General features: G+C 43.3%; 1 protein-coding gene across 1 annotated transcript in view; it reads left to right on the top strand.

The window, feature by feature from the left end:
* SCML4 (Scm polycomb group protein like 4) overlaps window positions 1–16,763 on the top strand; it is a 102,174-nt gene that overhangs the window by 62,567 nt on the left and 22,844 nt on the right. Inside the window, exon 5 of the mRNA XM_090031378.1 lies at window positions 14,178–14,363. Within this exon, the coding sequence (XP_089887504.1) occupies window positions 14,178–14,363 (186 nt within the window). The remainder of the gene's footprint in view (window positions 1–14,177; window positions 14,364–16,763) is intronic.

Below are 16,763 nucleotides of genomic sequence, written 5' to 3'. Positions count from 1 at the left end.
CAGCCATGTGCCAACTCCTTAGGGAAGCACTTCAATGTCATTCTGCTGTTAGTACAAAGTGGCTTAGGTCTACTGCCATATACCAGATGTAGCTCCATTATAGGTTTCATTGTCTAAGGCAGCCATGGCATAGTGGGAAAGGCACTGTAAAGTTCAGTTGCTTCTTTTGGCTTTCTAGCTTTCAGTTAGATTATTTCATAGATTTCATAGACATCAGGGCTGGAAGGGACCTCGGGAGATCATCGAGTCCAGCCCCCTGCCCAAAGGGCAGGAAGTCAGCTGGGGTCATAGGATCCCAGCAAGATAAGCATCCAATTTACTCTTGAAGGTGTTCAATGTAGGTGCTTGAACCACCTCCGCTGGCAGACTGTTCCAGACCTTGGGGGCTCGGACAGTAAAGAAATTCTTCCTTATGTCCAGCCTGAAATGGTCTTGCAGGAGTTTGTGACCGTTCGACCTAGTCATCCCTTGGGGCGCTCTGGTGAACAAACGTTCCCCCAGATCCTGGTGGTCACCCCTGATAAACTTATAGGTGGCCATCAGATCACCCCTGAGCCTACGCTTTTCCAGGCTAAAGAGTCCCATGTCTCTCAGCCTATCATCGTAAGATCTGTTTGCCTGACCTCGGATCATGCACGTGGCTCTCCTCTGGACTCTCTCAAGCTTCTCCACATCCTTTTTGAATTGTGGAGCCCAAAACTGGACGCAGTACTCCAGCTGCGGCCTCACCAAGGCCGAGTACAAGGGGAGAATGAGGTCCCAGGATTTGCTCGAGAAGCATCTATGGATGCAAGCCAGGGTTTTGGTCGCTTTATTAGCCGCAGCATCGCATTGCAGGCTCATGTTCATCTTGTGGTCAATGATGACCCCCAAGTCTCTTTCTTCTGTAGTGCTATCCAACGTAGCACTGCCAAGCCTATAAGGATGCTGCAGGTTTTTCTTCCCAAGGTGGAGAACCTTGCATTTTTTGGTGTTAAACACCATCAGGTTCTCGTCTGCCCATTTGCTGAGCTTGTCCAGGTCAGCCTGGATCACCCGCCTATCTTCTGGCGTGGATGCTTTGCCCCAAAGTTTGGTGTCATCGGCGAACTTGGCCAGTCCACTCCTGACTCCAATGTCCACATCATTAATGAAGATGTTGAACAGTATGGGTCCCAGGACAGAGCCTTGAGGGACCCCACTGGTCACAGGGCACCACGATGAGTGACTGCCATCAATCACAACCCTCTGGGTCCAACCACGGAGCCAATTTCCCAGCCAGAGGACCGTGGTGGAGCCAAGGCCACAACTGGCCAGTTTGGCCAAGAGGTGATCTTGGGATACCAGATCAAAAGCTTTTTTGAAGTCAAGATATATGACATCAATCTCTTCTCCCTCGTCCAGGTGATAGGTCACCTGGTCGTAGAAGGAAAAGAGATTGGTCAAACAAGACCTACCCACAACAAACCCATGCTGACTGTCCCTTAGGATGTTAGCCTGGGCCAGTCCATCAAGGATGACCTCCTTAATAAACTTTTCTAAGATCTTCCCCAGGATAGAAGTCAGGCTAATGGGCCTGTAGTTAGCTGGATCCACTCTCCTCCCTTTCTTGAAGATCGGCACCACATTGGCCTTCTTCCAGTCTTTGGGCACTACACCAGAGCACCAGGAGTTTTCAAAGATCCGTGCCAGGGGCTGGGCTATGACGCTCGCCAGCTCCTTGAGTACCCTGGGGTGGAGATTGTCAGGGCCGGCTGACTTGAAGGTATCCAGCTTCTCAAGATGTTCCTTCACGAGGTCAGCATTGATGGAGGGTAGGGGATCCCCCTCACCCGGATCTCCCTGTCCCATAGCAGGCATGGGCGTCCCATGGGACTGATGAAAGACTGACACAAAGTACCTATTTAATAGGTTGGCTTTTTCCTGGGCGTCAGTTGTCAGTTGCCCCATCTGGTTTAGCAGGGGTCCAACGTTGCCCTTGCTTTTCCTCCAGCTCCCCACATATCTGAAAAAGGACTTTTTGTTGTCCTTGATGCTTGAAGCTAGTTGGAGTTCAGTTGCAGCCTTGGCTTTCCTGGTTTGCTCCCTGCAGGACCGGACCAGTGCAGAATAATCCTCCTTGGAGGTGAATCCCATCCTCCATCCTTTGTAGGCTTTCCTTTTTAGCCACAGGAGGTCTGCTAGGTCCCTGGAGAGCCAGGAGGGCTGCTGTGCCTTCTTGCTGCCTTTCCTCCATGTTGGAATAGATTTAGCTTGTGCATTGAGGATCGCTTCCTTGAGAAGCAACCACTCTTCTTGAACTCCCATCTCCCTGGGGTCGTGGTCTCTAAGGGCCTGATCGACAAGCCTCTTGAGCTTGTCATAGTCGGCTTTTCTGAAGTCAAGGATTTCTGTGTTGCTGACTGACTTGCCAGCTTTACGGCGGATGGTGAAGGTGATTAGCTCGTGGTCCCTGTCACCCAGCTTCCCATCGATCGCTAGGTCACTGATACAGGTCGTCTCCTGTAGCCAGTAGCAGGTCGAGCAGCGCTTTGCCTCTCGTTGGCCCATAGACTTCTTGAGTCAGGTATTATTGTGGGATAATGGAGTAATTGTCAGCAGATGCTTTGTTTATAGCTAGCATCACAGATGGTGCTGCTGCGTAGGAGTTTAGCACTTTATTGTAAAGACCTGCACATACTGCTAATAAAAATAGGGGTTATTTATTGACAAACCATACATAGTATACACGTGTGTGCAAGAGTACGGTGCAGAGATGCTGTGGAAATGCCTGCGTGTGAGTCACATCTTATTCTCCCAGAGTTGTACAACTGGGGTGGTAATGGAGTTAAAAGGAATGAGAGGTGCTGTAATCATAAAGTAAATCACAGAAGTCAGAGCTGGATCCATTAGGACAGGCTCTCATTCTCAGATCAGCACCTCAGATATTAAACTATTGTGGTAAGAAGGTATAAAAAAGCATTTTGACTAAACAGAACTGTATAAAACTGTTTGAAAGACATAGGAAATATTCTTTTAGGATCTTTTAGAAGTCCAGTGAATACCGTTTTGATCTCTCACTCTCTCTCTCACTTTTCCCTGCAGATTTGAATGGAGTGACATATTAAACTAATTCATAGTTTCATAGTTTCTAGGGTCGGAAGGGACCTGAGCAGATCATCTAGTCTGACCCCCTGCCATGGCAGGAAAGAATACTGGCCTACAAAGAATATAGGGCCAGATCCAAAATTGAATGTAGGTGCCTACAGAATTCTTTCTGCATTTGTCTCTTTAACTTTTATATTCTCTGTTTCCTTTTTTCTTATATAAAGTTTTAGACTCAATTTCATCTGATGAAAATGCAACATTTTAACAATGTTACTACAGGTTTTATAGAAAATTTCTCATTAGATAATACAATTGTCACTAGTTCCACCCATTCTGCTTCCTCAGTGCATGGATACAATACAGGCATGTGTTTGGGAAGTACTTCTCAAAGCAAATTTCCTACACCAACATGTTGGACATTATCTGTCATGCCAAGTCTTCAAACTATAATGTGAAAAAGAAATAGATACTGGGTGTTGTGAAAAAGCTATACAGATTAGGCTGTGTTTGTAAAGCTGTATCTTCACAATCAGAAAAAAAGAGAAAGTACAAATGACTAGAGAGTCTCTTAGCAATAACTGGAGCATTAGATTTTTCTTCTGTAAAAACACAGAAATGAGACATTTTCTGTGTCACGCATCTTGAATCTCTTTATTTACTCCTGAAATTTATGGGACAAGCTGGGAGTTTGTAAGCTGGGCTAGAGATTAATGTTCCTTTCTTGGATTCGATTTATGAATACAATAAACAAAACTCAGCCTTAGCGAAAGCAGATGCAACTCAAGGAGACTTCTGTGATGTCATATGCACTTACATTTGGACCAGTTTTTGCATGAAGTCCATTTTGATGATCTACCTAGGTCCCTTCCGACTCTAGCTACTATGAAACTATGCAACATTAAATATAAGGTTTTCCTGTGGAATATGTCATATATTATATGATCTTGGCTATGGGAAGCTCATCCAGAGGGAACTGGCACCACACATTATTTAAAACCTCTGCCCTCAGAGAGAATCTGTTAGCAACCAGCCCCCAAAATGGATGGTACTGGTGGACATGTGACCAGACCATTTGTTTCAACTCTGTAGTGGGCTTTTCGGTGTTTTATAGAATCCCAGCTGTTCACAGCTTTTAAAGCTGTCCTTTCCCCCTAAACTGCACGTGGCAGGGTAGTGGAGTGAACATACACCACTTGATGCTATTTTGGGATGAATTCCCTCTTGATGCAAAGGTTGAATCAAACCCAGGGAGTACAAAAGAATAAAAAACATTTAGGGAAATGAGATTAAGACTATGGCCATCTTCTCTCAAAATGCCTGGGAGTGCAAAGAAACTAACAACTTAACTGAAGCCATGGCTAGAAGAGGACTGAGGATGATATGATATCATGCAGCTTAAAAAAGTGAGTTCACATCTGGTCAGCCTATTATAGAACAAATATTATAGCACTTAAAAGGGTACAGAGAAGGGCCATAGGGGTGAGCCCACATGCAGATGATATGTGCAGTGGGAGAGACAAGATAAAAAGGGAGGCTGGGAGAGGTGATGGAAAGAAAGAAATCTATATAGCAAGGAAAAAATTTAGTGAGAAATGTAACTGGAGCAAATAAAATAATAAACCCCTATGGAGGCTGCTGGGACAAGAGGTTATGAAGGGACCTGAGAGAAACAAGTAATACAGAAGTTATGGGACATTTTCTCACATGGGGGAAAACATGGTGTCCTGATGATGAGCTACCCTAATAAACTATCAGAGTGTTGAAGAGGAATTGTCCAGGTTATGGAATCAATGTCTCCTAGTGACTGGTGTCTCTGAGTGACCCCCTGTACCCTATGTCCACACTGAATATGATGTGAAGAGTACCAGAATGAGTGCTCTTAGCACCTCTGGGACCAGAGGAAATGACCACGTGTCCTCTAACACTGACAAAGGGAGTTGTGCTTTAGGGATTTGTCCGACAGGTTCCCACATGGGGCTTCTACCAGGCAGTTACAGATTAATAAATGGCCTTGTGGAGACAGAGGCAGACTGAAATGTTGTAGTCTAGAAACAGCTCATGAAATCTACTTCATGTCACTGAATTGGCTTGCTAGGGTCTCTTTGCTGACGGGTGTGTCTTTTGCACAATGTCCACTGCTTATGATTTATAGCAGTTTTGTTTTGTTTTGTGAGCTGGGGTGGACACTTTTCTAACCTGGTTTATAAGGAGAGTTCTCATCATTGGGAAGAGCTTAACAAAAATTGTGCCCTGGAAGAACTTATAAACACAGGTCCCACTCTGGCAAAATGAACAATGCAGGTAGACCCTTGCTTTGAGCCCTGTTGAAGCCAGTGGAAAACTGCATTCACATAGGTGTCTGTCTGCTCAGATCAGGACCTCTGTTTAAGGGGCAGTCCCCTGTCTCTGGCATCCTTGGGGAGGGGCACAGCTCCCCAAGCACAGCTCTGCCTACTTGGTCCCAGTTTCATGCATCAAACCTGGAAATGTGGCTGTGAAGCTGTTTTGGGGGTGACTAGACCATGTCAGAGGTAGAGGTTTTGAGAACAGCCATAGGGGGATGACCCCAGAGCAGGTTCAGTGCTGCACTTTCAGGTTTGGCATGTGGGATTCAGAGAGGGTGTGTTTGGGAGCATCCCACCCTGAGATCACTGGGGAGTTGGTATACACATACTCTTGAGACCCATTGGTAAGAAGATAGATTCCTTCCTTCAAGTAATTTCTAATCTGGAGCCTCAATCTAATAAACACTTTGGCAGAAGTTTATTTTTGCTCATGTAGTTCTCCATGGGAATAATCATGCATGTAATGTTACATGCCCATATTTCTGAGATTGAGGGGGGTGGTTCATGAGACAAAGCAGAGACCCATCTGAGCTAGCAACGTTGGGTGCCTCTGTAAGTGTAGCTGTGGTAGCAGGGAGCTCAGGGTGGGCTACAAAATTCACCTGAGAAGCGAGGTAAACAGCTGGGTAGTCAACCCAGATTAACTCTTCTACTAGGGTTACTCCTAGTTTACTTTTTGGAAGAAAGGCACAGAACTTCAGGGAAGGGAAGGGAAGGGAGGAGAATGAGAAAAGTAAAATAGGACAGAATTGCTGGAGAAGAGAAAGGGCACTTGGCCCCTCAACTCAAGATTTATGTTTTTAAATGGAGATGTGCAGTTTATTTCCCCTTCCACCTTCCAGGCTCACAAAGAGTTAGCAAGAGCTTTATATTTTTTTAAATATTCACCTTTAGACTGTGACCCAAATCCAGCTCCCCCTTGGGCAGGTTAGTAGTATTTACACTGATAACTTTAGCTGCATAGGGCATGAACAGATGAGCATGCATGTGAGGTTTGTGGTGCCTCAAACCTGTTTGAGGTGCCATGAGCCTCCTACAGTGTACCTGCAACCATTTTTAGCGGAGCACCACGCAATAAGTAAGGTTGTGCGCTTTCTTACCCGTTGCTTAAACAGCAGTATTTCTGTCCTCAATGAAACAGGTGCTCAGGGTATTTACCATGGGTTAGCCTTCATTCACCAGAGGTAAGAGTGTGTATAGCAGCAGTACTGCAGGGCAGCCGATATGCTGGATGTCTCCCTGCCCCCCTTGTTTACCTCACGAAAACGTGTTCGTGTGCCCATGCCCTCCACTGGATGTTCAAGCACTTAAGTAAGCTTTTCAAACCTTTCTCTGCTACCATGAAGTCCAGCAACTTTGTTTAAAAAAAAAAATTGAGGTTTGAGGTGAATCATATGATTCCAGGATCTGGAGTCATAGATCTCAGTGTGTTAACTCATCCTTGCCCTCAGTGGAGCTCCTTGCATGAGCAAAAACGGCAGAACCAAAGCCAACATTTACCTTCCTGAATTAGACCATCAGTACTAGATTGAGCCCTCATTCAGCCCTGAATAAAAGGTAATACGTAACTGCTGTGTTCAAGGGAGAAAAAGTAAATTACTGAAGCAGAAGAAAGGTTTCTTCACCCCTTGCAAACACTTGGTCAGGAAGTAGAAAGAGTGAAATCTTCCCTCTCACCTAATGACTCGCCAATGGGAATATTTATACTCCAGTACCTCAGGAACTGCAGTCCATATCTCCTGACCAAGACCCAGGTAGACTGAATTAGAGAAAGTGTCTTTATGTGAGGTTAGTTCCCTCTTCAGCCAAATGAATCAAAGGTACCATCAGTGGCTCTGGGATTTATTGTGTATTTTCTAACCTTGGAGAGTGGTGCTTTAGGGAATTGCCCTGGTGAGTGTGAAAATAGGAGCATCTCTTCTACAATTTTCTGAGATCCTGTGGTGCGGAGGCTGTGAAAAAGAGCCACTGGCTGCAGTAGCTTTAGCGTTGGAGACATGGTGGGGAAATCTCATTTCATAACAGTCTGCATTGTTGCCCCAGCAAAGACTGCCCTGTTGAGAGGACTCTAAGATAAACCTTTGCTCAGAAAGCCTTGAAGTATATTCATCTGTTTACCACAGTATCTTTCCTGGAATTGTGCTTGTCAGCCACAAGTGGATTCACCAGGCACCTGATTAGACTTCTTATGCGTGCACCATGATCCAGTGGATTGATGGCTCCACAGGTATCTCCTAGACCCTACACTTATCTACTATGAAGCAGAATTGAATCTGACAAATTTTGATGTTGGAAGACAGTATTTTGACAGAAAAAACCCTCAGGTTGCTTATCCCCCATGGACCTTACATTTTATCTCATCTCTGATAGACTGTCCACATAAATACTTTCAGCCCACATGATTCTCATACATTCTAGGGTATAAAGGATAAAAGAAGCCCTTGCCTATGAAAGTTCACTTAGACAATTAAAAAAGCAATAAACCAGCCAATTAGGTATAGTACACATATGGCAAAAACTGCACTGGCTACTAGCTAAAAAGATGGTGTATCAGTTCATCGCATAATTATACAACCTGGCTCTTAGCCATTGGTGACTATTTAACCCCTTCTCTGTGATTTCAGTGTCACTTTACATCCATTCTCATTTGTTGCTGGAGAAGTGGTTTCTGCCTTTGCCTGCTTGTAAGGTCTGGCCTCTGTCTCTGCAGTCCCTCTCCTTTTCCAAGTTCATAGGGCTCTGAATCTTTTAACCTCTTTGCTCCGGTCTCTTACTGCCATCCCCTACACATCTCTCCCCTTTACCTGTGCCATCTTCCTTTTCTATATCCAGCTCTTCCTTTAGTTTTAGAATCTCTTTCCTAACAGGATATGTTCCTATTTCCTTTAGCTTCCATCCATTCTCCCATCCATAATCTATTCATCAATTCTTGAGGGCGAGTGCCATGCCCAAAGCCCAATTTCTGGTATTACTCAGCTTACTTCTTTTGACTTGGGGCCTGACCATGCTGTGGCCCATGTCTCAACAAAAAAAACCAGTTGGTTGTTTCCAAGGTATTAGGTAACATAATTTTAAACAGGAATTTGTAACCAGTGGATGCATCTACACGAGCCATCAACTGCACAATTGTTACTGCGCAGTCATTTAGTACTTGCATAACCAAGTACTAAATGACTATACAGTAACCAGCATTACTACACAGTAGCATCCCAGCACAGTTGCCTAGTGATGCTTACTGCACATGCAATAGCTCATTACTACTGCACGGTAACATCGCTTCATGGTTTGTGCCTGGGGATGCTACTGCACAGTAGTAATGAGCTACTGTGCGGTAAGCATCTCGTGTAGATGTGCCCAGTGTAGACAAAGGGTGCCTATGGTTGACCAAGAACCATACATATAATTTGAAGGTGCGAAGCCATGTTTAAATGTGCGTTAGTTAAAAAGCATTCAAAAACAACCTTTTTTCCTAATTTAAACATGACCTGTACCATCTCACAATCTCTTGTTGCTCAGAGGAAATAACTTCCTGGTGAATTCATAGGCTATTATGATGATGATGATTATCCATGGTAGTGATAGTTAAGGTCATCTTGAAACCCAGTAGCTTTTAACAGGCACATTTTGAACCCTTGAAATTTGAGGGATTAATTCTCATCTGCAGTTTATCCTTCCTAACAATATCAACATAAACTGCACTTTGAACTTCCAAAGTCCCTTTCATTTGTGAATCTCGGAGTATTTGTCAAGCATTTGTCTGAGGTAGGTATTATCTTCACTTGACATGTGGCAGAACTGGGGCAGTGATACTTGAAATCACTATCACCATGATCAAATAAGACACCTGTGGTGGAGCCAAGAACAGCACTCAGATCTCCTGGCTCACAGTCAGATCTTGTACATCATAGGCAATAGTTCCTTGGGGAGAATTTACCTCCATAGAAATAGTTTTGCAGCAGTTAGAAAATCCCTGGAGTTTACCCTCAAATTTGGAAGTCATTTACCCGTATAATAATAAAAACTGTACTTCACTGACAGAATAGGGTTCTTTTAACCTGCTATTTGCTGTTTTGATAGTCTGTATCACTTTACTCTCATAAACATATTAAAAGAACATTCTTTCCCTGGAATAAAGATATATTGATTCACAAGAGGCATAATTATTCCACGCGGTGCAGGCAGGATGCTTCAGGAAGAGCTGTCCTCTTTATGTGTAAGAGGCTTTTATTGGTGTTCTACATGGTAACTAAATTCCTTTGAAAGAGAAGGCTTGATTGGATTTTCTTTGGTTTATTGGGAAGAGTCTGAGCTGTAAGGTATTTAGCTCAACTGCTATATAATTTGGGTAGCCACTGACAGGGAAGATGCAGAGGGATGGATCCTGATTTTTTATGCTAGTATTACACCAGGGTAATCCTGCTGAATTGAATGGAATTATTCTTGATTTGCATGTGAGAATCAGGCCTAGGCATGCTTAGCAAACAACAATAGCAAGACACCCAAATCTGCTCTAAAAATGCATTTGGATATGTGATTTGTAAAGGAATATCTTTGAAATAAGTGACTTGAGGTTGCAAAAATGAGCTCCCAAAAGGTAGGAAATATCACATGTCTGTTCTACATTATCTCTGCCTCCATGAGTGATCAGACTGGTCAGTGAATGAAGCAGATGAAAGTACTGAAAGGTGGATACATAACTGGTTGGATAATCTTACTCAACAAGTATTCATCAATGGCTCAATGTGTACTTGGGAGGAGGTATCAAGTGGGATTCCCCAGGGATCTGTCCTCATTCCAGTATTGTTTAATGCATTCATTAAAAATTGGATGATGGGACTGAGTTCATGTTTAGCAAATTTGCAGATGACACCAAGTTGGATAGAGTTGCAGAGTAGACTAGAGAAATCATCTGCAATCAGATGAGATTCAGCAAGGGCAAGTACAAAGTCCTGAACTTGGGATGGAAAACTGCATGCTCAAATACAGATTGGGGAATGCCTGGTTAGGCTGCAGTACTGCAGAGAAGGACCTGGGAGTTACATTGGGCCAAAAGGTGAATATGAGCCAACAGTGTGAAAAAACCCCAACAGCATACTGGGTTGTATTAACAGGAGTATCACTTGCGAAGCAATGGAAGTTATTTGTCTGCTGTATTCAGCACTGGCGGGCCTCATATGGAGTAGTATATCCATTTGTGGGCCCCATGCTTCAAGAAGGATGTGGACAGATTTGAAAGAGTCCAGTGCAGAGCAACAAAAAGATTAGTGGCCTGTAAAACAAGACATATGGGGAAAGGCTGAAAGAAATATGTTTTTTTTAGTCTGGAGAACACTTAAATTGGAGGGTGAAGGGAGCTGATAACAGTCTTTAAATACCTGAAGGATGATTATAGAGAGGCTGGAGATGGGCTTTTTTTGTGACTGTAGGGAACAGGACTAGAAGCAATAGTGTCAAGCTGCAGCAACGGAAATTTAGGTTGGAGATTAGGAGGAACTTTCTGGCTATGAGATAGACTACTTACAGAAATTCCTGGAAATCTTCCTCCTTGAAAGTCTTCAAGAGCAGGCTAGGCAGACACCTGGCTAGGATGGTTTAGCCAGGGTTTATCCTGCCTTGAGCAGGAGGCTGGACTAGATAACCTTGTAAGGTCCCTTTCAGCCCTGCTTTTCTATGATCCTAGGAGCACCATATAAAAAATAGCATTTGATCATTCAATTAAAGACTGTGCCACCATACAGGAATTAGGGAGCATTAAGATTGCCACAGCAAACACATTGTTTTCCTAACTTTCAAGTACTTGATTTGTAAACTTATATAATATGATTTTGACATAAGCAGTAGGTTTTTAATGTAGTATACCAAAGTGTATTTTTTTAAGGAAAATAAAGTTAAATAACAATTATACACAGTTATACACATCTTCTTCCTTCTCCTCATGCATCCTGTAGCATCAGCATTATAGCACACACTTTGAGTACTTAAGCTATCGAACTAAATAATAATTAGCTGGTAGCAGGAGAAGAAAAAAATACTGTATTACATTCTTACCACCTCCACCCCCCGACTCCTGGCCCACCTGTGGCTGCTGGCATGGTCCCAGGGAAGCAAACACGAAAGAGGAACCTGCCTGCCACTGCCACTGCCACTGTTGTCTGGGTTGGGCTCAGCCCAGAGAGCACCAGTGACCAGCAGTTGTGGTGGCAGTGGTGATGGCAAGTGGGTTCCCCTTCCCTGCTTGCTTCCTTGGGACAGTGCTGGCATCCATAGGTGAGCCCGGGGGCATGAGTGGTGCAGGTAAGCTACAAGGACCAGAGGGAGCAGAGGGGGAGCTGTGAGGGCAGACAGGACACTAGGAAAGTCCTGAGGAGCAGGAAGGGAGACCAAGAGGTGGGTGGGGGGTAACACTGGGCCTTATCCAGATGGCAGAGGGCTGTGGGGACCCAGTCAGGCCAGGCAGGGGCTGAGAGGCCCTGCCACCCCCTGGCTAGCCACAATGTAGGCCACTGACCCTGCCCCTGAAAGCAGGTGAACTGAACAGACACAAGAGGCAACTTGGCTCTTAGCCATGCTCCTGCTTGCCAACCCTCTAAGGGCAGGTCAGAGCAGTACTCACCCTGAGCATGTGACTGCTCAAATCACATGCTGACTTTAACACCAATTAAAATTAGTATGCACTAATTGTAGGCTGTAACTACAACCTTACTAAGTGCACTTATCTTCATGCAAGTAGACACATGTTCAAGAAGTTTTGCATGTGTTAAGTGCCTTTGTTACCTTTCAGTCAAGGTTTATTTAATATAATTCAGCCCCATCTAGGATCTCCAAGTGGTTGGAGTATGCTCAAAGCACACAAGGTATTTGGGGATTTTAGCTGTGAATCTCTAATAAGTCTCTACTGATTATGTGTAAACTGTAGTTTTTATCTTGGCCCAATTTGAATAGCTGTTCCCAGGAACAGCAAAAGACCAAGATCACATTTCCAAATTTTGTGTCCTTGCTCAGAAGCCTGTGCTTCATGAAGCAAAGGTCCCAGGACATTGCAGAACAATGCAGGTTTCTTAGTTTTAGTTTTGGAAACAGCTGAACTGTCTGAGTTAAAATGTTCCAAAATAATTCTGTTAGAGGCACAGGACATTTCAGCCTGAGTGCTTAAACTCTGGCAAAGTTCTACATATCTGAAAAAAGATCTTAAAATGGCAAGTGTTATCAACCCTAGTGGAATATATGTAAATTAACTGGACCCCTACGGGGCTAGAGGCATAATATAACCAAGACAAAAAGGCACTTAGCCTGGGCTTGGGTTGTTATTAGTTCAGAAGGCAGCAACTGTATATAACTGCAGAGGCACAGTGCAGAAGCTTGCATGTGTTTGCAATGCCTGTGTTCGTGTCTATACCTGAAAAGTGTTTGGATAGCTCAATAATATGTCTCTGTTGGTAATAAAACTTAGAACGACTCATGAATCATCAAGTCGTTCTTTCCCTTGTGGAATATTGGAGCTGATGTGTAGCTGGAGCCAATTGAATTTCCTGATTAATTTTTGTAATTGCAGCCAGAACATTTTGGTTTATTACCTGTACTCTTCTCCATTGGCTGGCAGGAGTTTTTAACCAATAAATTGCACATCCCATTGTCCTCCTTTTCTTCCTGACCTTCATGCTTTAAATTCAAGGGAGTAAGTGAATGATGGCTGTATAATCCCTACTTGCTTTGTTGTCCATATACCACCATTAGGCAAATGAGACTAGTGCCTCAGCCCACCAGGGCCATTTGTCTCTTACCTTTCTTTCCAAACTATTAGTAAATGCCCGAGGATTATGCAGAAATAATTATTTCAGAACAACTGACATAACTGTATCCAAATGAGCCAAATTCATTCCCCCTTTAGCTCCAGTGATTTCATGGAAGTTAACCTTATTAATGTTGAGCCCAAGAGGTCTGATGGTGCTGCTCTTGGGCAGAATTTGGTCCATTGCCTATTGCCACTTATTACGACCCCACAGATGTACAGCTGTGGTAGCAACAGTTCATTTTGAAGTTCTCAACAGCATAAGCGTTGTTCAGTATAAATGGCAATTCAGCACAGGGGTTTGTTGCCAGTGGATTCCAGTTGGCCGTATGTGATAATGGAAATGATCAAACAAACTGTGCACAAAAGAGAATTAACAAGAAAAAGGATTTGCAGCGGCTGAATAGAAATGTTTCTTTTTAACTTATCTATATTTATTTTCACTGGGTTCCCACTGAGCAGAAACTGTCATACCTGAAGATTACCTGGGTGATCCTGTGAGCATGAATCACTACATTTTCAGTCCCTCTGGTTCTGCCTTTCATTGCATAGGCTCCATGTATATAATGAGGCAGAGCTCTGGAGAGGGACATCTTTCTGGAGGCTCTTCCATAGTCTTCATCCTGTTCAGCTGTCCTCTGGGGCATTGTTTCTCAACCTGTGATATGCGGGTACCCCAACACTTTCTCTCACCCTCTTTTCCTCTTTCTCCTGCCCTCTTTTCCTCTGAAAACTATGGCAAAAAATTTGGTGCACCATGCATTGCGCAGTGCTTTAAATTCCCCAGTAATAATTTGGCATGTCATGCTTTGTGTGGCACTGGGTTCAGCCCTCCTACCTTTGGCCAACATCAGCTCTAGCCCATGTACATACTTGAGTTGTGCATCCCTGGTGTAAAAGGTGGCAACCGTACCCACACCAGATCAGACGTCTGTCACAGCACGGCCTTATATACACAGCTCTTCTTCCAACATTAGTCTGTAAGTATAAAATCCCCTGGAAATTGAGTGTTGGGGTACTTATTAAAATTGTCAGAAATCAGGGGGTACTTGCTACTAAAAAGGTTGAGAAGCACAGCTCTGGGGGTCCATCTTCTGCTGGTCTGCGGCATCAGACCTCCAGCCCAACTAGAAATGGAAACTATTTTGAAGGAAACAGAAGTGGTAACATCATATATTATGATTCCATCTTGACATGAACAAATTATGTTTTTTGCTTTATGCCAAAGCTTTTTCTTCAACTCTTTACTCAGCCCCGACTCCCATTAAAGTAATTTAGATGAGTTCAGGTTAAGGACTACAGACCCATCTCCCCACTGACCATGTCACAAGCACTGCGAATAAGAAAGGCAGAGCAAACTATGCAGTGGACCAAAATATATTGCAGTAGTATTTCCTAGTAGTGTTAGCAGTCAGTTCAACAAAGGCTGGTATGTCATCACATAACAGGATTGGTATAATTGATTGTATGACTATAAATTTTATCATGAAGGTGCTAAATATGCATTTGAACCATATGATGCAGTTCATACTGCATACCTGTGATTTATATAGTGCCATAAACATGCATGATGCTGTTGATACACATCTCCAGAATGGCATGTTTATAATCTTTAATAGTGTCAACAAAAGTTGTTCATTTTCAGTTTTATGTCCCAGCATCAGCCTTCACCTTCACCTTCAGCCTACTAATTACATCAGCTTTTATCAAAAACATTGTCTAGTGAAATGTATGCTTTATAAACTCATGCTGCTTACTGCTCACGGTCCCATTATTCTCAAAGGACCATTAAAGTCCAGGGGAGTTTTCACATTCAATTAATGCAGGTTGGGCCTCATGGGCACATCCCCACATGCGGGGGGGAAGGCAGGGGAGGTTGCTACAGCAAAAATAGCAGTGGCACAAATTTGTGCTTTTGCTTTTTGCAGCACCTGGGCTGGCCCCATCAACCTTACCTGGGGTCCTGGGGGCCTCCCAGGGCAGCTGTGATCCAGGTGCTCAGAGCTTAACCAGCAGCCAGAATGTGGCTCTGGCCAGCCAGGCTCTGGTTTCTGGTGGTGCATACTGCTGCCAAGTGCACCATGCCACTTCTTTTAGCGGTTTGTTTTTTTTTTTTTAACATCCAGATCTCCTAGTGTCAAAAAACCCCCACCACACTGCAAACTAGCAGCCTGGCAAATGCTTGCACATGTGCCACATTTGGTTTGCATCACCTCAAACTGCTGCAAACTGCACGTGTGCACTTGTGGGGACACACCTCATGTGTTTCAATATTTTTTCCTTCTTTATTGTTTGATCCATTATTTTGAGGAGTCTGTTCCTTGGCCCCATCACACTGTGCAGTGCTGTTTGGGTGGTGCAAAGCAGCCTAAAGATGGATTTATATAGCCAACAGAGGAATTCCTCTGTGACCTCTCGTTCAGAGGTCAAAAGACAAGCAAAAAGGGGATGGATGGCTTGAAGGGGCAGTTAGTTGTACAGCAGACCAGTCGGAAACTAACCCAACAGGCCAACATCCAAATATCTACAGGAACAAGGAAAAGTGGAGGCTAAACATATAACAAAAGTGGCTTACTGCTGCCTATGCATTCACATCTTCCAAGTTGTGCTGGTTGTGGATGCAGTCTAGGATCAAGTCAAAGCACAGTAATTACCATGATTGTTCTTTTTTCCTTTCCTTTTTAGACATCAGAAACACCTTTACCTTGTCACTGGATTTTGCTTTCTCAGTTATCTATGATTTTTTCAAAAATAATGGTCAGTGGTTTGTTGCATTCCTGAGCAAATTCTCTTCCACTCTATGATACATAGTTCCTCAGCTACCTGATTTGTCTTTGTTCACATTTTCCAAATATTCCATTAGCTGCTCTTTATCAATAGTAATTTTAACAGTGTCTCCCATCCTTACTGATTATTCAAAATTCATTTATACATTTTTCATCTCAAAGACATATTTAACAAAGGAGTTCAGTGTCTCAGGCATTTTTAAGTCATTAATTTCTTTCTCTTCCTCATTTATTAATGGAACCTACTGCCACTCTGGTATTCCTTTTTCCCTTGATATATTTGCAGGAGCATTTCTTATTCTTCCTAGCACCTTTGTCTAACATTAACTCATTGTGTTTTCTGCTGCCCTTCTTCCTTCTCAGCAAGCCTTCAGTGACTTGTTCACTGACCCTGTCATTTTCTGTTTCCAGTTTTGTATTTTATTAACCTCATGCATCCACATCAATATCAATAAGATATCTTAGTCTGCACACTGCATTGCATTGCACTGCACTATAAGCCATTCCTCTAAATTTCAGTGTTTAGTAGGATTATCATTTTTCTTCTAAAATGCTGATTTTTCCCCAATTTTTATCCTTTTAATCCTTCTCATGTGGAATCCAAAAGCTTTTGCTCACTTTCTTACCATACTCTCCTTCTCATTGCCTTGTCATATACCCCATGCCATTCCATTATACAAGGTGTAGGTTAGAATCTAGCTCTTGTCATTATTTTTCATTGTTTAGGGCCAAAACACAGAAACCAAAGTGGAGTATATAGAAAATGCATAACTAAAT

This window comes from Crocodylus siamensis, chromosome 1 (assembly GCF_052110815.1).
Source record: "Crocodylus siamensis isolate JL-2025a chromosome 1, ASM5211081v1, whole genome shotgun sequence".
In the NCBI taxonomy this organism is placed as follows: domain Eukaryota; kingdom Metazoa; phylum Chordata; order Crocodylia; family Crocodylidae; genus Crocodylus; species Crocodylus siamensis.
The sequence above is the reverse complement of the archived record's forward strand: the minus strand, read 5'-3'. Positions and strand labels throughout refer to the sequence as shown.